Source organism: Stegastes partitus, unplaced genomic scaffold, assembly GCF_000690725.1.
Source record: "Stegastes partitus isolate 25-593 unplaced genomic scaffold, Stegastes_partitus-1.0.2 Scaffold168, whole genome shotgun sequence".
In the NCBI taxonomy this organism is placed as follows: Eukaryota; Metazoa; Chordata; class Actinopteri; family Pomacentridae; genus Stegastes; species Stegastes partitus.
In genome coordinates this window covers 309,084-330,255 of record NW_007577899.1, presented here as the reverse complement: position 1 = coordinate 330,255, position 21,172 = coordinate 309,084, and the positions used below count along the sequence as shown (strand labels likewise).

General features: G+C 43.7%; 2 protein-coding genes across 6 annotated transcripts in view; both read right to left on the bottom strand.

Annotated features, from left to right (window-relative positions):
* Nucleotides 1–661: 661 nt before the first annotated feature.
* tox4b (TOX high mobility group box family member 4 b) lies at nucleotides 662–14,612 on the bottom strand. Of its 2 annotated transcripts, none has more exons than XM_008279705.1 (9): nucleotides 14,554–14,612; nucleotides 11,399–11,467; nucleotides 8,469–8,756; nucleotides 8,136–8,390; nucleotides 7,122–7,442; nucleotides 6,742–6,822; nucleotides 4,020–4,667; nucleotides 3,656–3,810; nucleotides 662–2,313 (listed from the first exon to the last, which is right to left on the bottom strand). In XM_008279705.1, exons 1-9 carry the CDS (start codon nucleotides 14,557–14,559, stop codon nucleotides 2,256–2,258), a joined length of 1,881 nt encoding a protein of 626 aa, XP_008277927.1. In that variant the 5' UTR covers nucleotides 14,560–14,612; the 3' UTR covers nucleotides 662–2,255. The 2 variants fall into 2 exon arrangements, with proteins under 2 accessions (XP_008277927.1, XP_008277926.1); XM_008279704.1 differs by lacking the exon at nucleotides 14,554–14,612 and adding an exon at nucleotides 12,109–12,775.
* A 574-nt stretch (nucleotides 14,613–15,186) lies between these two features.
* slc12a6 (solute carrier family 12 member 6) overlaps nucleotides 15,187–21,172 on the bottom strand; it is a 32,055-nt gene continuing 26,069 nt past the window's right edge. For 3 of the 4 annotated variants that reach the window (XM_008279699.1, XM_008279700.1, XM_008279702.1), the window contains 3 exons: nucleotides 19,099–19,334; nucleotides 18,890–19,023; nucleotides 15,187–17,607 (listed from right to left, as the gene is read on the bottom strand). In XM_008279699.1, coding sequence (XP_008277921.1) covers nucleotides 17,516–17,607; nucleotides 18,890–19,023; nucleotides 19,099–19,334 — 462 coding nt within the window. In that variant the 3' untranslated portion in view covers nucleotides 15,187–17,515. Of the gene's footprint in view, nucleotides 17,608–18,889; nucleotides 19,024–19,098; nucleotides 19,335–19,470; nucleotides 19,546–20,306; nucleotides 20,331–21,172 lie in introns of all 4 variants that reach the window. The other variant, XM_008279703.1, reaches the window with a different exon arrangement.

The window sequence follows — 21,172 nt, the reverse complement described above, 5'->3', positions numbered from 1 at the left end:
ACTCACAAAAAGACAATATTTGTTTTGTACTACAAGTTTTCAAAATTGATTTGTTTAACTATGCAAATGAGGCATAATATCTTCAAAAATTCTCCAATTTGCATATGTATCCAGAACGTTAATCTAAACACTGGATAAATCCAGCCTCCGTTTCTATTAGTTCGTCCTTCTTGATTTATTCACTTTGTGGATATATTAGGAACAGAGGTTTTTATGAATGGAGCCGTGAGTCACTGCACAAGGAGACGTCTTCACGAGGGAGAACACCCAAATTAAAATCCTTTATGATTCTCACTTTTTTTCTTTTAGGTGCAGTCGAAAAACTTCTTGATTACACCTCGTTTCTTTTAATTAATCTAGAATTGAGAAATGCTGTCAACAGCCAGAAAAAAAAATGATAAAAAATCTGCACGTTTATCAAAATAAAATATTCTATAAATCAGGAAATCGATGACGTATAACTGAGTCCGCTGTGATACCAACCAGAGGACAGACCTGCGCTACTGAAGAGAAGATTTCTTTATAGATGTGCAAAATAATTCGACAGATGCAAAGAAACGTGTGGGAAAATAACCGCCTAAAGGTGGATAGTGCATTAAAAAAAACAGTGATTTGTCTCATCTTAAACGCACCGTAACTCCCCCAAGCCTACAGCTGTATATTTCTCTTCAGTACACGGTGACATGTACTTATATTTATTGAATGGTACAAGGAATGACTTCTTTTTTTTTTTTTTCCTTTTTTTATCTCAAAAACATTTCTTCTGTTAATCAGTGTCAAACCAATGGCTTTTACCATGTAACATTATTTTCCTCAACCAAAGAACAAAGTGTTTGAACCTAAAATACAATAAAACAAAAAAAACAAAAAAAAACAAGAAACAGATATTTCTTCTGAAATGAAGAAAAAAAAAAACTTGTGAAATTAAACACAAATGTCTCTCCAGGTGTAACCCACGGGTCAGAATGTGTCTCCAAATGTATATTAAAACATAAAATATTTTATTTCATAGTTAAAAACATTTCCAGGATATCTACAATAAACCAGACTGATCACTGTATCATTTAATCTGACTGGGAACAGTTTGGTTTTTGGAAGCAACCCTCCCTTCCTTGATTATTCAACAGACCAGCCACTCCTTAATCGAAACAAAGTCATGTTAAAAAATAAAGCTTTTATACTGTATTCCCTTTCCCTTTACAGTAAGTAGTGTTGTCAGAGCTGGTGTGTTCATTTAATTCCAATATCTTTTTTTTTTTATCCTCATAAAGTTTCACCACAAATCTTCTTCATGAAGCAAAATACGCACCACATGTGTAGAAAGCTCTTACGCCGCAGGATGCTTCAGCACGAAAGGAGAACAGAGAACAATAGAGAGATTTCTTTTTCCTGAATCTTAGCACCTGTTTTGAATGTCTGAAGTCAAAGACATTTGATTTCTAGTCGGTTTTTCTTTCACCAAAGTGGCTTTTAAAGGTGACAAACAGCATTTAGCTGGTGGCGGATTCATTCGTCTCAAAATGGCTTCTTCTGCTCTTAGACTCCAAAGTAGCTTTAAGACTGTTTGTGCTTTGCCAAGTTGTTGGTCTTTTAAAACTCGAAATTAGCCACAAATCACTCAAGAACAAAAAAAAAAACAACTTTCAGACTTGGTTCACATTAATCAGTTCTCACTGTAACAGTAAAGGGAAGAACGTACACATGTGAAGTTGGATTGTTTTGAAATGAATAAAATAAACTCAACACATCTGCAAGAAACTGTTCCTGCTCTTTTTTTTTTTTCCTCTTCAAAACAATTAAAAACACCATGGGTCCATATAAAATGATCTATTTTTATCAAGTCCATATGTTAAGTTCACAATACATGACCGAGAGGAAATGTGTGGAGCCGAGCCTCTGGTGTCTTCTTCAGCATCATCATTATTATTATTATTCAGCCATCTGTCCGTGTCTGAGTCGCCATTACGACTGGAGTATTTGCAAATAATTTGTAGTTTGTTTTATTCTGCTGGAGAATCTTTGTGCCGGGAGAAGTCTGGGAGAGTCACAGTAAAACACAGCATGTTTTAAATACTTCCCTGTGACTGCCTGGTCTTTGCTGAAGTCCCCGAGATGACATGAGCACGATAAAACAAACCATTATGTGCCAATACCTGAGCCTATTATTCTGTTACTCCTCTGTTCGTTTGCATTTCATGTGTTATCTTTGTCCTTTTGTCTCTGTGTAGCAGTCCTCCCTCAGACGCGTCCTTTCCCTATGTGACCGTGGCCGAGCTCTGCCCTCGGATGGCACACCAGGCCATGAAGACGTCTCTGTGGAGGAGACCAGGTTTAGAAAAAAGGACAACTTTCAGTCTTTTTCACTTCATTGCAAAAGTCACATTTCACATGTCGTACCGTTAGAACAAGATGCAATCAGAATCTAATTGTAGAGATTTGGAGAAAGATCATTAAACTATCATGTTATACACATTTAAGCAGAAAACAAATGGTCCCTTCTGTGCATAACCACAACCTGGGAACTGATTAGCTTAGCATCCAGAGCTAACAGCTCACCTGGCTCTGTTCGTACGACAAAATACGCAAACCAGCACTAAAACAAACATGTTCTACGAGGCGCGCTCCAATGTTCCAAGTCTGCAGCTATAAAAAGGAATATCTGCACCTGATTTAAATTTAGCTGCCACCCCCTTCCAAGCAGTCTTCTTGTGCAGCAGCGCTCCCGCCACATTCAGAGCACTTCGTGGAAGTCATGTTCTGTGAGCCTGTCGACCGTCTGCCATAAACTCCTCCATAATGTCAAAACAGTGACGCCTTTAAATTGAATTTCATTCTGGGGACCTAAGAAGTCGGAGGCCAGACTTCTGACCTGATTTTTCGATCTTGGAGACTGTAGCTCTTCGTAGCTCTTCCACCAAAGTTTGCTGTTTGGGCTCTGAGTCGTGGCCACAGACTCTGCTCTCATGACCATTTATGATCCTTGACATGAAGGTTGAGTCGGTTTGATGCAGAATTTTATGTTTGCTCTCCGCACAAGTTTTAGAATCAGGGTGAAATCACAAAAACACACGTGCAGGTGTTCAGAACAGGACTTCCACAGAGTATTCCAGACGTAGCAGGAGCTCTGGGAGCAGAGCAACGCCGCGCAAAGACACTTGGCCAAATGTAAATCAGGTACGAATTTTGCTACAGAACTTTTTGGCTGCACTTCATGTACAGTTTCTTGAATCAGCGCTCAAACACAAGACATGCTGTGGTCTCTCGTGGGGTTTCATGTGTCGGACTGCTTTTTGTCGTCACCATGAGACAACCAGAGATCGTAGCTTAGCTCATAACTCTCTGTAAAATCAAAACTAGTCTTATGTTAGTATCTACAAACTAAACTAGGGACAGTGTTCTATCATGAGCTTTCTGAACTTCAACAACAACAAACCCTGCAAAGTGAAAATCAGACACAAACACTAGAAACCTTCAAAGCTTTCTGTTGAAAACACCTTTCACAAAGATGCAAAAAAAAAAAAAAAAAAAAGCCATTTTCACAACAATATTGCGTATTTCAGGAACTCACAACTGCAGAAAACAAGCAGCTCTTATTTTAGAAAACACGCAGAAGCATTTACAACCCGTGTTTGGTGTCCGTGTTGTGGATACACACCTGCAGTGTGTGGCGACACACTCGTTGCTACAGTACTCCTTGTCCCAGTCTTTGCTCTCCACGGCAGGGTTGGTGCAGCCGGCACGCACACAGATGTTGGGATTGGAAGCGGGGGTCACACTCGGACCAGGGGCGACATTCACTTCCACTTCCATCTGAGAGACCAGAAATAAACACAGATGCAAACATTTCTAGACACATATCTGACACCAGCGTCATGTCCAGCCTGAACGCTCACAACTCCTCAGAAACCAAACAAAAGAACTTCCATGAAATATAAAACTTAACGTCCATATGTAAGTTTGCAAAGTGTGATCTGCTTCCAGATTGTTCACAATTACATCAAACTTCCTGTTTCACTCACCCCATCCTCTCCTTCTGCCACTTCCTCTCCTGCTGCCACCACAGCAGCCGTCTGTCCCACCGCCACCGTCAGAGCCGAGGAGGACACCGACGTGGCCGTCTCACCGGTCACGATGATCGGCGTGCTTGAGTCTGACTGGCGTGATGATGGGACGACTTTAATCTGCAGCGGAGGTGGAGCGGTGGCAGCAGCCGCGCCTCCGCCTCGAGGCTTGGCCTGCAGCGGCGGGGGAGCCTGGGCGTGCACCATCTGCTGCAGCCGGGGCGGAGGAGGGGTGCTCTGCATCTGCTGCAGCGGCGGCGGCTGGCGTGACGAGGAGGCCGGCGTCGCCGTGACTGAAACGCCACCGGACGGCAGCGGCGTCTGCTTGATGATGATCTTGGTGACGGTGGGGGGGTTCGGGGCGGGGGCGGCCGGCGGAGGCTGGGGCTTGATGGCACCGGTGCGGGAGCGCGTGGTGACCTGAGGCAGGTCCAGGATGATGTTGGAGGTGCAGATGTTAGTGATGGTGTTCTCCTCGGGGTTGTAGTGCTGGGACCTGGTGGGGCGAGCGGCGGGGGCGGGGGCGGGGGCAGGTGTAGCTGTGATCGCAGGAGCCGGGGCTGGAGGTGGAGGCGACGGGGAGGTGTCCATGACTTCTATGGGGGCCTGAGGAGAAGAGAACGGACTTGGTGAAAATGTACAAGAAGAGAATGTTCGCCGGTTGTTTAGCTGGAAGCCCAAAAACAAACCGCAGAAATCTTCAGTCCACAGATGTAGAATTTACTTAAAGTGAGGCAGCGCCGGGCTCCAGCAAGAGCTCTGTCAGAAGGAGCCCCGAGATCCGGAAACGATTCACATTTATCTTGTTGGGCTGGGCCTGCCCCGAACAGAGGCTGGACAACCGAGTTTAATTGGCCAGTTACTGTGACGTGAACAGGCCGACCACTGTTCTCGTGGAAGTTCACTGAAATGTTAACAGAACCTGCTTGGATCCAATAGTAAGTGTGTGTGTGTGTGTGTGTGTGTTGTCCAAAAGTAACTGATAGAAAAAAGGAGTTTCCGCTGCCTCCCAGTCCTCACCGGCCGTGTTATCTTCAAGGACGTACATTGTGCTCAGTTGAAAAGTGCAAAACAGGATCACAGGTTCAGAGAGAAATACAGTTTCAGAATCGTTCTAACAAAAACCTTCTACGACCCATCATCTGTCACAATAACACTTTGTCGTTTCAGGGGATGTTTTTTCGCTCCTGTAACATCTTTCGTCACTGTGGGATCATTTTTCAGTGCAAAATAAAGTTCTGCACTTTATGGAAACAGCACGACTATGACTGTAAGGAGAGAACTCAACAGCGTCCTCTGTGCAGAATAACACAGTTATAAAGCTATAAATCATAAAAAACACACACTACAGTTGAATTTCTTTGATTATTTGTTTTGAACAAATTGAGAAAATAACTGCAACCAACAAGCCTTTTTCCAAACGTCCCCACGTGTTATAAACGCTGGAAGGTCCAACACAATGGGCTGTTTGAGCAGCACTTCTACAGTTTTTACCTCGACACTATGTTCTTCAGAAAAGACATTTCACCGTGCTGAACGTATCTCCCAACAACTTGCTCCTCTGTACGGCGTTTTGAAGTGTTTAACAGGATTTCTGTTGTTGCTCTAGTGTATTTTTTTCCCTCTCAGTCTCCCTTGTCATCTCCTTTCTGCTCTGTGAATACACTGCCTGCATTTCATCTGAAGAGTCACAGAATTTTGGTCTCGTGACTTACAGAATATGGTGCAAACATCACATTTTGCTGATTTTTTAAAAAATAAAACTGAAATGAAAGTGACTCTGATCAGATGGGAGAATTTTAGGCAGATTTTTCTCGACAAAAACATGTGTCACACGTATATGTTTAAAGTTGAAAGCCAAAGAAAACGTGCCTTTCAAACCCAGTGGCAGGTTTTTGGGGACATTTTGATTCCTGTAAACGGCATCTAGAGAGTTTTACTGGCTGCTGTGGTGTCTTCCCACCGCAGCAACGCAAAATGCAGCGACACAAGTGATCAAGAGGGAAACGTTTCCCCAATACGACAACTGCTGACCTGATGTACTGATCACATCCCAGTTTCCAGCCGATCACATGCTAGCCGTGTAGGATCAGAGAGCAGAAACAGCAGGGTTGGTCGGGTTAGTGAACCCCTATGACGTGCTGTTTTGGCATCGAAAGGCACATTAGATGAGAGGTGATCGCTGCCTCCGACAGTCAACAAGCTGACACGTAAAAAGATGTTCTGGATAAACAAGACAAAGTGAACGAGACGGTTCCAAACATGCATCAGCTGCTTCAGGTCCAAAACAAACACAGACTGGTTACGTATCGTACGCAAATACACCGAAATGTTACCGTGTGTGTTTTAGATGTCATCAAACGCGCAGTTCTGTTTTTTGAGGAAGGATCTAGTTTCAGTCGGTGTGGGTCAAAATAAAGCTTTTTAACTCATTACTGACGCAGATTTCTTTTATAATTTCATTACACAGCTCATACAGTTTTTGATCAAAGTCAATAAAAGCTTCTACCGGGTCAAGCAGCAGAAGACGTACACACGACTGCTCCTGCTAGCGTATTCTGGCGGCTCTCTCAAGGTTTTTGAAACTGGGATGCGACACTGAAGTCCAAAGAAATGCAGTCAGTGGAAGAGCGACTGACGTTGTTTTGATCAACGACGCCTGCTGCCAAGTTTGACTCACCTGAGAGTTCTGGCTGTCCCTGTACTCTGCCAGCGCCTTCAAGTAATCCTTCTTGGCTGCTTCATTTTTTCTCTTGTAAACCTGAAGAAAAAAAAAGAAGAAGGATAAATTAAGCAGCGGCAGGAGGACTGTGTTTAAATGTCACGGTATCTTATGATGCCTTCATAAAGGGGAGAGAGAACACCATAGTTCTAACACTTTCTGTGTGCAGTAGATTCAGTGTTTTTAACGCCCAACATCTTGCTTTAGCTTATAACAACACTGATGTAGGACTTTACTGATAAAAGTACGTTTTATCTGTGATTACAGAGCTCATTCTTACACTATCATATTAAGCATTTAAATTCCAGGTTTTCCAGGAACCTGAGCAGGAGGTCTACCTGTTTCTGTTCCTCCCCCAGGCTGTCCCACATGGAGGCCACTATCTTTGAAACCTCTCCAAACGTGGCGTTGGGATTTTGGCCCTTGATAGCTGCCTGCGTGTCCCTGAAGAACAGAGCGTAGGCCGACACGGGTTTCTGGGGCTCGTTGGGGTCTTTCTTCTTCTTCCCCTTCTTCCCTCCTCCTGCGCCTCCTTTCCGTCCGACGGCCGAGGAGGAGCTGGATGTCGGGGCCGAGAGGGGGGACTCGGACAGAGAGGGGTCGAGGGAGATGACTCCGGGGGAGACGGCCAGAGAAACCGGAGATTCAACCAGGACGCTCTGATTGGAGAGAGAGAAAAGGATGTTGGAGTTAAAGATGAAGCACATTGATGCTCTTTGCGTGCAAGCAGGAATTGTAAAGACCAACGGCTGCACTGATAATCAGGGATCAGGTACTTCTGGCTGCTGGTTCGGTTCATTGATTGTTTTGTATTTGGTGACACCCAAAAGCATTTTCCAAGAGGATACACGCTTCAAGTATCGTAGATTACCTGCACCACCATCTTTCTGTTAAAGCTATTACAACTTGAGGTGGAAAAATGAAGAGAACCGAGAAAACCCCAGTGTTTTATTCGAGTGTGAAGTCGTCTGCTGAGGAAGAAGAAAGAATTTGGAGCGTGTGGTGAATATAAGGCGAGGGGAAGGAGGATAGGAGTAGACAAGTAGGAACGCAGGTGTCTCCTGTAATCCAACTATTGTTGACATAAACATGGAAACCTCCCTGGAACACCACGCAAAGCCTGGTTGTCAGTAAAGTGAGTTCAGACATCAAACACAGGTTAAACAGCGTAAAGGAAAGAATACTAGCCCAGGGAAAAATGACAAGACACCAGAGGAGGCGAACAGAGAGAATCTGACGGCTTACAGGCACATGATACCAATCAGTGACCCTGATACCCATCTCAGTACGGAGGATGCATTGATATGACTATTCTGATCCTACAAATGCCTCCAGAGGCCTTTAAAACTCACCCTTCTAAAGTCGTCCATGTCATCATCCTGGAGCGAGCTGGTGGGCGACGCCGTAGCCGACAGAGGGTTTTCAGGAGACTGGGGTCGTTGCAATATGTTCCCGCCTCCCAGGCCGAGCCCCAGCTGAGCGCTGAGCTCTGACTGGTCGATGGTGGTCAGCTGGTTGGACCCCAGTAAGCTCTGGCCCATGTCTCCGACATCGATGGTCACCGGCGACGAGCTGCTGAACTGAGAGCCGATGGGGTGGCCGAGGTCCTGGTGGGAGCACAAGGAGACAGTGAGCGAAGCTGGAGATGAACACTGAGATGCTGTTAGAGCGTTCCTTATACTCACCATTCCCAGCGACGAACCCAACAGAGCGCTTCCTGCCGACTGGTTCATGACTCCCAGACTCAGGTGCTCCAGCCCCTGCGAGGGCGCGCTGACGAAGGTGGAGGCGAAGGAGGGGTCGTCCCCTTCGACCACGGCGTTCCCGGGCACCACCACGCTGTCGGAGGGGCCGGTGTCCGACAGCTCCCCGAAGTGGGACACCACATCGGACACGGTGAGGGCCGAGTCTGGGTCCAAGGAGATGGGAGGGATCTCGAACTCTTCATCGCCGAGGCTGGGGGTGTGGAACGTCTGGGGGAGGAAGGCGGAGCCGAGAGGACAGAAACAAAAGGCGGGGATGGAAAGTAAAGGTGGGGATAGGAGAGGACAGGACAAAACGAATTAGGAAGCAAGCCAACAACCATTTGAGGAGGAGGGAAAGCGAGCCACAGAGGAGTTAGAGAAGGATTACTGTTAGTCATTCAGCTTTCTTACAGAGTTTTACTATTTTAGATTAACAGCTATCCAAGAGGCTTCCTGAAGGATTCACTTCCTAAGATTTTTAACACTAAACCGGTTATTACTTCCCTTTTCAGTCTTCAGAAGCCGCTATCACAAAACAACTCTGTCTTTGCGCTGGTTTTCTGGTATCACAAAGCAGCTTCATTTTAACCATTTACATATCGCCATGGTAACCAGATGATCAACCTGTCTGGAGCTCCACCACCGGCCAATCAGATCACAGTCCTACAAGACCATGACCGGGACAGAAGTCCTGACAGTGCAGCGACGTCTCAGGAGGCTTGAGCAGAATGTCTACACTTGTTTTTACTGTTTGGTGATCATTTATAAGCATCTACACGTTGTTATTGTATTTAAATTACAGTGTAGACGCATGAGTTATAATATGCATCGATATAAAAGCTGGATTTAATTCAGAATTAATGCCATCATATAGTTTGCACTTTGTTAAATGTTGAGGTTAATTGGTGATTGTAAATTGTCCGTAGGTGTGAATGTGAGTGTGCTTGGTTGTCTGTCTCTAAGTGTAGCCCTGTGATAGACTGGTGACCTGTCCAGGTGAACCTGCCTTCACCCTGAGTCAGCTGGGATAGACTCCAGCCCCCCATGACCCTGGTGAGGATTAAGCGGTGTGTAGATGATGGATGGATGGATGATTAGAAACTCTGCCTCTGTTAAATTAATATGCTAATCTCTGATCATGAAACCCGGGAGCCACATGATAGTCGTGTTTGTGATACCAGTTAACCAGAAGCAACGCAACTGACGGCAGCAGGATCACGTTTACCTGGTCATGCATGGAAAACCACAACTCAGCATGAAGCTCAAATCTGTCAAATCACGACATCAGTCACACCTGGACAGTAGAATATGAGAAAACTGCGAACTGCAATGAAAAGAATGGACACGAAACCACCACCGAAGCTTCAGAGCAGCAGCTAAAGCTCCACCACGTACTGCATCGTGGCCACATTATTAACTGTAAAACGCTCTCAGGCCTCATGCAGCCGTTTTCTCTCATTCCTCTAACTACGTCTCCTCCCTTTGACTTTCTGTCTGTTCTGATGGCAGAACGACGGAGATGAACCGTAGAGTCGTCCTGAAGCCCGACTGCTCATCACGCAGCTGCTTCACGGTGAAAAACCTCCAATCCTCCCGTCACCCGACACCTTGGATGAGTCAGTTCTGCAGCTTTTTAAACGTGTTCATGCTGTTCGGTGACTCACTCGCCGTTAAAAGGCTGTTTCCTAAATTGCGGCATCAATTAAAGGAATCTGAGCAGCAGCAGGTGTGTGAAATATATAAAGTATTTATAAATAGTTCATACTCCACCAGCAGATCCAGCGAGGTTGAAGAGGTCAATGGGTTTAGAGGAACACTAAAAGATGCGAGTACGTCAGTAAGTGCATGTTGAAGCAGATTACAGACGTCATGGCTCATATTTGAGGAACTAAAAGCGTTTTTATATGCACTTAAAGAATTCATACATACATAAGAAAGGCCTTATTTTGCGTGACTCACACATCATTTAGAATTTATGTGAGCTGGAGAAGAAATCAAATATTAACACGGCTGCAGTGCTAAAAAGACACAATTTGCCAAGATTGCTCCGCCGTGATGGTGGCGCTGAATCCCAGAGCTCAGCATCGCTTCTTCTGAAAGATAAATCCTCTTTGAAAAACTCAAAGGGTCGCTTAACGACACTCATCGATGCGCCGAGGGCGTTTTCAGATTCATCAAAGACTGTGTTAAACGTGCGGATGAAAGAACATTCAGTCTGCTGCGAAATGTATTTAACAAACCACGTCGACAAAAGTGACAAACCTCGATGTGAGGCTCTAAAGAGATGTGAGGCGGTAAACAGGACAGCACATTGTAGCTGGTTTTCTAGAATTACTGGACAATTTTACCTCCTCAGGCCTCCATCAATGACTGAGAGAGAACAAAATAAAAAGTAAAATCTTCTTTAAACGGGGCAGAAACCATCCATGCAACTCATGAAGGGACCCCAAGTAGATTTTGCTTCGTTTCAAAGGGAAAAAAGGTTTAAAACAGGAGCTTCAACAACAGCTACGTGTTCCTGAAGCTTCATTTATCAGTTTTATGCCACTAAAAAGCTTTGTTTGGAACTTCTTAAATCTTGTAATCGTGCAGCAGACGGATTATTTTCTCATCCAGCTACAGGTGTTGTTCAACAACCCTCTGGGCTTTCCTCCTCACACCACCGAGCATTTATCTTTCAGCAACATGAATTCATGTGGTATGGGATGGATGGCAGAAACGTGAGGATTGAAACACTGACAACGTAACACCACATCTGTTCATTAATGACATTAAAAGATAGGCGGTGATTCGTTTGGTTTCCAGGCACACGTTGGAAATCTGAGGTCTTGAACCAACAAACAAAAGCCAGTGGAGGCGTGAAGACGTACCTCAGAGGATGAGAGGAAGGGATGACCGGAGCCAGAGATGGTCAGGTAGTTGTCGCTGCCTCCAGGGAACTGAAACAGACGCATGGACCAGTTAGAAAGAAGAGTCCTGGAACATCGATTCATCCATTTGGGTAATGATTTTTACGTCATAATTGGCTGATTGCAGCTTGATAAATGTGAATATTTTCTAGTTTCTTTACTCCTCTGTGACTGAACACCTTTGGGGTGTCATCTTGGGCTCGTTTTTATTAATTTACTGCCAGTTTAAGGAGCAAACATCTACAGAATAATCAGCAGTAACTTCATTATTAATATTACATTAACTGTGTCCCTGAAGTTTTTAGTTTCTTTGTTTTATTTTACCTGCTGGTTTTGTTTTTGTCCTTTTAAATCTTTAATGTAGCACAAATGAAAAGTGCCTATTTGACTTGTTTTATTGCTGCTTGTTTAAATGAACTGATGTGAGAAGTTTAGAAGCTGTTTTGTCCTCATAGTGACAGGATGCTGCTTTTTGTCCTTTTGTGAAAGGTCACAAGGCAAAAGAAAAAACCTCCAATGATCCCTGACAGCTGCAGGTTCGGCTAAATCCGAACCTGTCCCAGAACCAGCCATTGTTCTGTTTCACTCTAACATGCATTAACACTGAATAAAATGAGGATATTGGAGCCCAGCAGCCCGACACGGTCCCACCGGCCCCTCTGGACAGTCACCTTGTTGTCAGAGTCAAACCCATTGAACGACTGCGGGTCCAGGAACTCTGGATCTCCGTCGTGCTGCCCGGTACCGTCCGTTAAATCCGAGTAAAAATTCAGGTCCATCTTTTCAGCTGGGCCTCATATGTCAGCTGTGAGGCCCCTCTTCGCTCCGACAAGATCTTACGCAATTAACCGAAATCCCCTCTCGGTGCTTCTGTTGAGACAATGTGCGGTTCGGACCGCCGGTACCGCTGGTGGAGCCGAGCCTGGCTGGATTTCTTATGATTTAGCTGACAGCTTCGGCACAGATGTTGCTGAAGCTCACGCGGCTGAAGCTGAGCATGTGTGCGGCAGCAACCGGGCCAAAAATAACCCCGTGTGGCTGCTGGCCGGCCGGCTAGCTACCGAGGTAACGTGGCTGGTAACCGTCTTTCTTGCTGACTTGTCCTAACCCGGTTTAGCTTTAGCTGCTTTGACGCAAGGCTGCGGTACTCCTCGCTCCGCTACCAGCCCGGCGCCCGTTTGTCTGCCGCCCCGCAAACGCTTCACCCAACCAGCGGCCGCAGCGAGGCGGACACAGCTGCGGACGGTTAACGGATGAGGTCCGGAACACGGCTGCGACCGTTTCAAGGTGTCTGACAGCGAAGGAAAACAGACCGAAACCCCGTTTTGGCTTCGTGTTAGCCCGGGCCAGGACGCTCAATGGATCCCGAGACACGGATCGTGGATGGGAGCGTCAAGCTACCCGGATGCTACACTGGATGTAGGGAGACGCGGGTTTCAAAATAAAACCAGCTTCCCAGCAATTTGATACCTTCAGGGAAAAGTCAAAAAACGATCAAATTTCACCAAAAAAAGTCGCGATTTGTTGCCTGAACGTTCCTGTTTGCTGGGATAGTGTACTTGCATTTTTACTATTTGTCAAAACAAAAAAACACCAAAGATATTCAAAGCTGTGAGGCTATTCTTCAGCTCGACACAATCAACCTAAACTGTCTGGCATGTCAGACAGCTGTCCAGGTTAGCTGTATTTGTTATTTGAAAAACAAAACATACTCAAAGCTACGAGGCACAATTAACCACAATTCCCTTGTGCTGGTTTGGCTATAAAACCTTCAAAATGAAATACTTTGAAATATTTTGAAAAATATTCAAATGCAATTTAAAATAGTTAATATAATTGTGGCGGGATCCAACCCACACAAATACCTCCAAATAGCTAGGGACAATATCAGGGTTGAACAATTATTTGCTTGCAAATTACAATTTAAAACAATGCAGTGAGAAAAGCAAAATGTTGAAATTCAGGATGTAAGTTTTGCTGATCCAAGATTTAAGTTGCTTTGTCAGTGGATTTATAAAGTCACTGTTACATGTTTTAAAGCTATTAAGCTGAAGCTGAACTTTAAAGATTACACTGCAAATCTAATCACAATAATTATCAGAGAAATTGTAATTAAATATGTTACTAATATCATTTATAGCTATTTCAAAGTAAAACCAGAGCTATTGCCTTCAGGTTCACTATTAACCCAGGGAGAGGTTTAAAAGCCCACATGAGCTGCTCTTACTACTGACAATGGTTAATTTAATAAATATCTGGATCTCATCATCAGTCACAAATAAAGACGCCTGTTGAATGGGAGGTGAAATGTCCCCAAGAACTAAAAAAAGAAAAAGAAAAAAGTACAATTGACTTCTAATGAAGCCCTTAGGATTACTATTACCCTGATGACTACACCGACAACCATTTAAAACACGACTTTAGGGACTGTTTGATGCTGGTTTTATGTAGAATAAATGCTGAGGACATGTCACTACACGAGCTTTCTGATTCCTGATTTTATTTTGAAGGCCGCGACAAGAAGCGGCTTACTGCTGCTGCTGGTGTCACTCGACTTCAGCTAATCCAGTCCACAAAGGAGTTCCCTTCGCTTCAGTTTTAATGCGCTTTATAAAAACATTTTTCTTTGTTTCTGACAGGACACAATATGAAGTCGTCAAATAACTCAGTTAGTGATATTTTAACGACAATAAAGTTCAGATAGTCGGGTATCGTAGTTTAATCTTACCTCCTGCTCTGTCCAGTGGTTCGGTCCAAATAAAATCTTCTAGCTAAGCGTTAAATCATCAACAATTACCTCAAATAAAACGATAAAACGAGAAATTTGCGGGCAGATATTTAAGGTTTAAGCTGTTCCAGTGCCGTGTGGTAGCTTTAAATGTTTTCTACTGATTAGAATTAACACCAGCAGTTTGTTAGACTCAACGCCGGGAGTGAAGGGTCTCTGACGGGAGTTTGACTTAACCAACCGCTTTAATTAAGGGAAAATCATTAGTCAGGTCAGGCCTCGTAACGAGGCCATCATTGTTGTGTTTGGGACAACCAAAGATCTTGTGTTGAAGAACAACAGTGAATCTTTCATTATGACAAACGTTTCTAACACCAGCTACTCTTACCTCCATGCTCACCCCCGAAACCTGATTAATATTTTGTTTTTATTCCACTTTTGCCAGTGAACTTCGCCCAGAATTGATTTCCTCAAATATCACAACATGGCACCGGCTTCCGGATTGTACGTACAGGTGGAAGTGACGTCAACACGCAAAACTCGGAAGTTACCGTTCCAAAATAAAAGGTCTGCGTGTGGAGTTTCTCATCAGATCATTGAAATCCTGAAGGCTGCAGTAAAGAGCTACTGGACCTTTTGTACTCAGACTGTTATTGCTGGGATATGAAAACAAAACAAAACAAAGAAACAAAAAAAATAAAATAGTTTCTCGGTGCTGTAACGTATCGCTGACAAATAAAAGCTGCTTCTTCTTCTTCACTATAATGAATGACACTAAAAAAATAACAAAAAATATAAAGTCCAACATTATAATTACCTCCTTCTCTTTGGTTAATGTCTTTAAAATTGTTAAATTTGTAAAAATAAGTCTTATGAGTCTGACAAATGCCAAAAAAAAACCCAAACAGGACAAACAACAGAAGAATCTGATCATAAATTCAGTTCAACTTTTAACAGCAACATCAGTCCATAAAAACAGACCTAATTTGATATAATACAAAACAATCACAATCCTCTTTTGTTTCTTTCAAAATCGCTTTATTTATTCCGATATTTTTTCAAGCAAAGTTTTTATGATTCCTTTTTATATTAATGTAATTAAAAAAAGATAAAACTTGGGATCTTTTTTTGTCTTTATGTACAAGCAAGAAAACAATGTGTAGGAAATAACAATGAACATAAAACAATCCCTGCACGGTAACACTGTAAAAAAAAGAAAATGAACAAAGCATTAGAGTGGAATCAAACACCCCGAGTCAGGAGCTCCTCACTTCAGCAACAAGCTCAGGAGTTCCCATTCACACACACACACACACACACACACACACACACAAACGTGCACACACAGAGCAGGATGTGAGCAGGTTGTTGTCAGGTGTGCATGAGGTGGAGAGTTTCAGGGCACGAGCTCACACTACGCAGCGTGGCCGATGTTCTCTTGAGGGGAAATGGAAAACACCGTGATGTGCCAAATGAACAGTCACACACACAAACATTTACACACATGCAGTGCAGTGGTCCTCTCCATGGTGGTCCAGGGGGTCAACAATACTGTTCTCCAAACTCTTCCCACTTGCAGCTTTTTCAAACTCCCTCTTCGCTGCTGTCATCTACCAACTATTCACATGCAGGCCGACAAGGAGCCGGCGCGACACAGAGAAGACCTCCGACGATTTCCTGGCATTGGTTTCATTTTGGTTCTCCTGGAATCGTGTTTGACATCAACAAATCCATAAATGTGGTTCATAAAAACAGCCCTGTTCTCGATCTAAGCTATTCCCATCAGTATCAGAGCAGACTGCTGGCGTTTGTGTTTTGCAGATAAAGATATGTGCCATTTGGTAACTGTAAGCCGTTTCTGTCGTTTGTTTTCATCAGATTAAGTATCGAAGCCCATTTCTGCCAAGAAAAACAAAGATTATATTCAGACACTGGAACAATATAAACCTACTAAAATACAGTCTAAATTATGGGATAAAATTATACGTGTCGCATATCTTGAATTTATTTAATAAGAGAGAAATTTGACTTTTCATTTCTACATTTCAACTTGCCAAAAAAACACATCTTGTGTTTGTGGTGGTTTTCTCATCTTATAAGACATTTTCCTTCTCATGCCACCAGCTTGTCAGGAGTCATTTTTACTTAATATCTTATAATTTCAACTTAGTGTCGTGTCATTTTGACTTTTTATATTAAATCTATTTGAAATTTTATGAAATACTTCATATCTCGCAATTTATCCAATTAAAATCAAACTTTTTTTAAATTCCTGTTTTCATCAGATCTTTTTTTTTTTTTAAACCAAAAAAATTTTTAGTTTTTAAAAAGTTCCAAGTTCCGCATTGTCTATGGTGAACTTTCATCTTTCGTGGAGGAAGTGGGCTTCCATACAGGAGACCAGAATCTGAGAAATAGCAGCAAAATCAGACATTCACACAAGAATTAGGAAATAATTCACCTTGAACCTCACTGTGGATAAAGGTTTGTGCAAACATTCGTGGATATGAAGAGATGAGGCCAGTATTGATATGCAGTCCGTTTCCTCCTCACAGATCCTTTAAAATGTTAAGTTTTCAAAGTCAGGAGACACCACCGATGTACACAGACTCACCTCATACGTCCTGTAAGTAAGTTTTAAACTAAACTCCTCCCTTCCTCTGGTGCAGTGTTACTTTTCCAGTCTTTATGTACGACTGGAAAAAACCGTCCATGTCTTAAAAAATGAAGTAAAAAAAAAAACAACACTCTGCTCAGATCAGACATTCAGGCTCTACTCACACCTCTCACCTGCTTCCAGAAGACATTCTGTACTAAGAGCAACCCTGAGTCTCGTCAGCGAAACAACTGCTCAGTTCTGGGACGCTTCACAGCCGCTCACACTCGGCGTTTAACATTTTTTCTCAGTCAGTGGTCAACTGGGAAAAAAATAAAAAAAGACACAATCGTTCCTAACACAAGGCTGGTCCCTTCTCCGACAAATCAGAGCTCCTTCAGGTGGATGAATCTCACACACAAACACACACACACACACACACACACACACAGCTGATCAGTCAGGTGTTTTTTTTTTTTCGTTTTTTTGTTTATGCTCTTTCATGGAATCGTGTTGGCATTTCCGTAGCTTGACATATGTGGAATGGAAACTGCTGTCATGGCAGAAAAGTGTAAAGGTGAAAGGAAAGGGGCTGAGTGGGGTGTTGGGCGTGACGACTGACGCTGCAGCCAATGACAGTCTCTCTTTTAGGGCCCGGGCCCGCAGAGCTCTCAGACCCCGCCGTCTCCCTTCGCTTACTTCTGCATGACTGGCTGCTTGTTTTTGTTCATGCTGGCTTCCTGTGTTTGTCCAATCAGGAGTAGATGGTGATGACTTCACTTCCTCCGCCTCTGACCAACAGGACTCGCTCCAACCCTTCTGTTAGGACCTCCAGGAACTCCATGTCTGGCCACTGAGTTAAGGACCGTTTCCAGCCTCACTCCCCTCACCCCCACGACTCTCTGACTGGATGGCAGGTGTCCTTTAACACCTTGAACAACTGACAGTGCGTTTTGTAATCTCTTGTGAGCGGATTGATTGGGACGGTGTGCTTGTCTTCGTGGTTAACTGACCACCTACAGCAGCAGCATAATGTGGCTTAACTGCATTCTGCTACATTAGAACATCCAGAGTGACGGTCTTCCTCATTGTGTGGGTGTCCTGGATGCTATCAGAGAAGCTAACACGAGTTACTCTGTCTGGCTCGGTCGCTAAACTTACAGATGTCACCACCATGTCCACTCCAACACCCTCATCTGAAAAGCACTTTTTTTTGTTTGTTTTGTTTTGTGGGGTGTGCAGCCAAGTGGCCAAAAAGTGCACCTTTAAGACCCATTTACAGGACTCTTGTTCAAACAATAAGCGAGCCAGATGTGGTGATGTACGTGCTGCTTGTGTCTAATCATGGATAAGTAACAAGAGCAACAGCAGTTCTGGTGACTGGTCACATAACCACCGTGTTACCACTGATGTAGCCACTGGTTCACCACAGCAGCTCAGTAACCACATATCTCCCTCCTTACTATTAGTTACAACTAAAAAAGCTGCTTTAGTTTCAGGACTTTACATCTGCAGAATCCTTGTCAAGTAAAACCTTTTTATTTTGACCTCTATTTGTAGATGACTGTTTGCTTTAAAGAACCAATATTATGCACATTTACAGCTTTATAATTATATTTTTGGGATCTACTAGAATAGGTTCTCTCTGAAATGCTCAGTTTTAGCTTTAAGAGGGCCTTCCTAAAATCCCAGTCTACTCTGATTGGTCGACGACAAAGCGAGGCGATGCATAATGGAGCTGTAGCAGAAGCAACTCTTGTGAGGAGTTACGGGTGGATTGTGAGGCAGCTACTCATTCACGCTGCTGGTCAGCCGTTATGCAAATGTGTTGCATGGTAACGTTGGTAAGTTACAGAAGAAAAGCCTGGACATTGAATGAGGTATTTCAGGAAGGTAAGCTGCAGTGTTTTCTGTGAGAGAGAATATTTCCCATTGGCCTGGATACTGGGCTTTGTAAGTTTGCAAATAAAAAAACTACAACACACTACAGTAAAGGGGAAAACCCAGAAAGCATAATATGGGCTCTTTAAGAATATTCTACAACTGTTAAAGCTGGACAGTTTGTAGAGGCTTAGAACGACAAACGTAAAAATGTCTCATGTGGTGCAACCCTCAGTGTGAAGGATACAGTTCTCGTCTCCGTCAGGGTTCCTCGGGGGTCCCGGCATGTTGAGCAGGACGAGCCGAGCATCGTGGGATTTGTTGACGATGACCTCGTTGAGTTTGACGGCGGTGTGCATCCGCCTGACGTTGGAGTGATCCCTGAAGGAAGACAAGCTACATTTAACCCCCTGGTTGGCTGAACACAGCGCTGCGACCTGATCAGACAGAACTCACGGCCTGATGCTCAGCATGTCTCTGAAGCCTTCGGGTGTGGAGCAGCCGGAGTGTGTTGCTCGGTACTGTGAGGTCTTCTCTTTGGTCCAGGTCATCTGAACACGACGATGGTGCTCGGAGCTGCCGCCGCCGCTGCTCACTGCTCGGTCTCGCTCTCCGCCGTCGGTGTCGTCGTCGTCGTCAGACCCGATGCTCGTCAGACGCAGCATGGAGTTCCGGTCTTTCACCAGCTGAGCCTGGTTCGTACAAACACACAGAAACAAGCTCTTTCTCATCTCGTCTCTATTTGAAGCTTCTTTACTACCTCATGCGACTCTCCCTTCCCCAACTCCTGACTCTTTCTCTTCCTTCTCCCTCTCTGTCTCTTTGTACCTGTCTGTCTCTGTCTCCTTTAGAGGTGTTTGACGTGTGGACTCCGGTACTCCTGTACCTGGGGGAAAGATACACCTACAGACAACACAAGGTCACCTCACTTACTAAAACAAAACACAATCTGCATCTACTGGAGCAGAAACACTGGAGGTTGGCTACAGGGACACTAACAGCGTTAGTGCTGAATTTAATAAAACGACAGCCCGACCTGAGTCAAAAGGCATCTGCAGGTCAGAAATGAGTAATGAAACGAGCCAAAGAGGGATGAGTGGAAAAGGAAAAGAAGGATTACATGAGAATTAAAGAGTGGAATGACAGAAGAACAAAGTTTTCTTTCAAGTCAGCAAATTAAAGAGACAGTTTGATAGTAAAGAAGCACATTTGACCCAGGTCAGCAGATATTAATTCTGTTATAGAAAACTCTAAAATGATCCCTTCAGATAAAGAACTGAGAATTTCAGATGAATGATGATCTGAAGTCTTGGTCAAGAAAAGAATGTGGCATGTAATAAATCTGATTGTGAATTTCTGACAGTTTTACAGAAAAGTGTTCCCTCACAGCTCTCAGGATTCGGTGTTTTGCTCAAGGACACTTCACTGTACTCACTGTGCTGCCACACAAAACAAATGTGCAATTTTGGTGTGTTCAAATGCATTTCAGAGGATTCAATGCAGACTCTTTTTCTGAAGGGTTCCACTGCTCTCATGGAAGTTCAGAGGCATTCACAGATCTAGAAAAACCTCTTTGCTTTCACAGCGTCTTCAGACAGGCCACTACGTCTAAACTGCTCTACTTCAGACAGCCGTCGCTCTACTGTTACCCAAAGGGAACTTACATCATCAAAACTCCAGCGTACTCTCTGAGGAGACCGGTGGCAAAAGGAAATTGAATGAAATTTTAATCCTGATTGTGAGTTTGCTGTCCTCCCACTCCCCCAACAGTATTTTCCTGTCAGTAACTTTGTGTCTTCCAGGGTACAGCGCTACGTGGGTGTAATGCACCTGAGTGTAACTGTTACAAGCTTCATACCAAACACTATTGTTTAGTTTCTATGCCTCCCTTCTTATAGCAAACTCTGATCCCTGAATTCAAGCCCTCTCTCCAGTCTGGTCCTTCTCTAGCATCAGGTTTTATGCAGGAATAGTGGAGGAAAATAATGACCTCTACACCAATCTGTGGTATCTCTGAAGAGCACATCATCTCCAGCTTACTTAGACTTCTAATATCAGACTTCTACACTATGCCAAATGTTCAGCTTAAATAAGTTGCCTAAACTGGGCCTTTTCCCTTTAATTTTCAATGACATTTAGCTTTTAAATGTTTGTCATTTAATCTGAGACAACAATGTCTCTGATTTCCATAATATAGTTGAGATTTTGCCGATATGCAATATGCTAATATTTTCCAACTCTCTGTAGTGAATTAACATATTCTGCCTTCTGTTGTGGTGATGACCCTCTTACAGATGCAGACATAAAACACAAAGGCTTTTTAAAAGTAAACACAGAGTGGGCAAAGTACAAAAACTACTTCAGCTTACATGTTGAGTATGTTTTATGGAACATTTTCAAAGAAAACTGTAAACTGAAAGCCCTTACATGCCCCTCAATACCAACATGTCCTGTACCAGTGATACTGACAATGTGCCGGTATCAGTGTGCATCCATACAGTGTCATAAATTTAAATTTCTCAATCATTGT

What these genes read in the sequence shown, in the direction of transcription:
- tox4b (XM_008279704.1), bottom strand. Translation starts at nt 12,216, where the DNA reads ATGGACCTGAATTTTTACTCGGATTTAACGGACGGTACCGGGCAGCAC. An exon ending in GGTTTGACTCTGACAACAAG is followed by an intron (nt 11,468 to 12,108) that starts GTGACTGTCCAG and finishes CGTCTGTTTCAG; the next exon opens with TTCCCTGGAGGCAGCGACAA. An exon ending in ACATGGACGACTTTAGAAGG is followed by an intron (nt 7,443 to 8,135) that starts GTGAGTTTTAAA and finishes CTCTCCAATCAG; the next exon opens with AGCGTCCTGGTTGAATCTCC.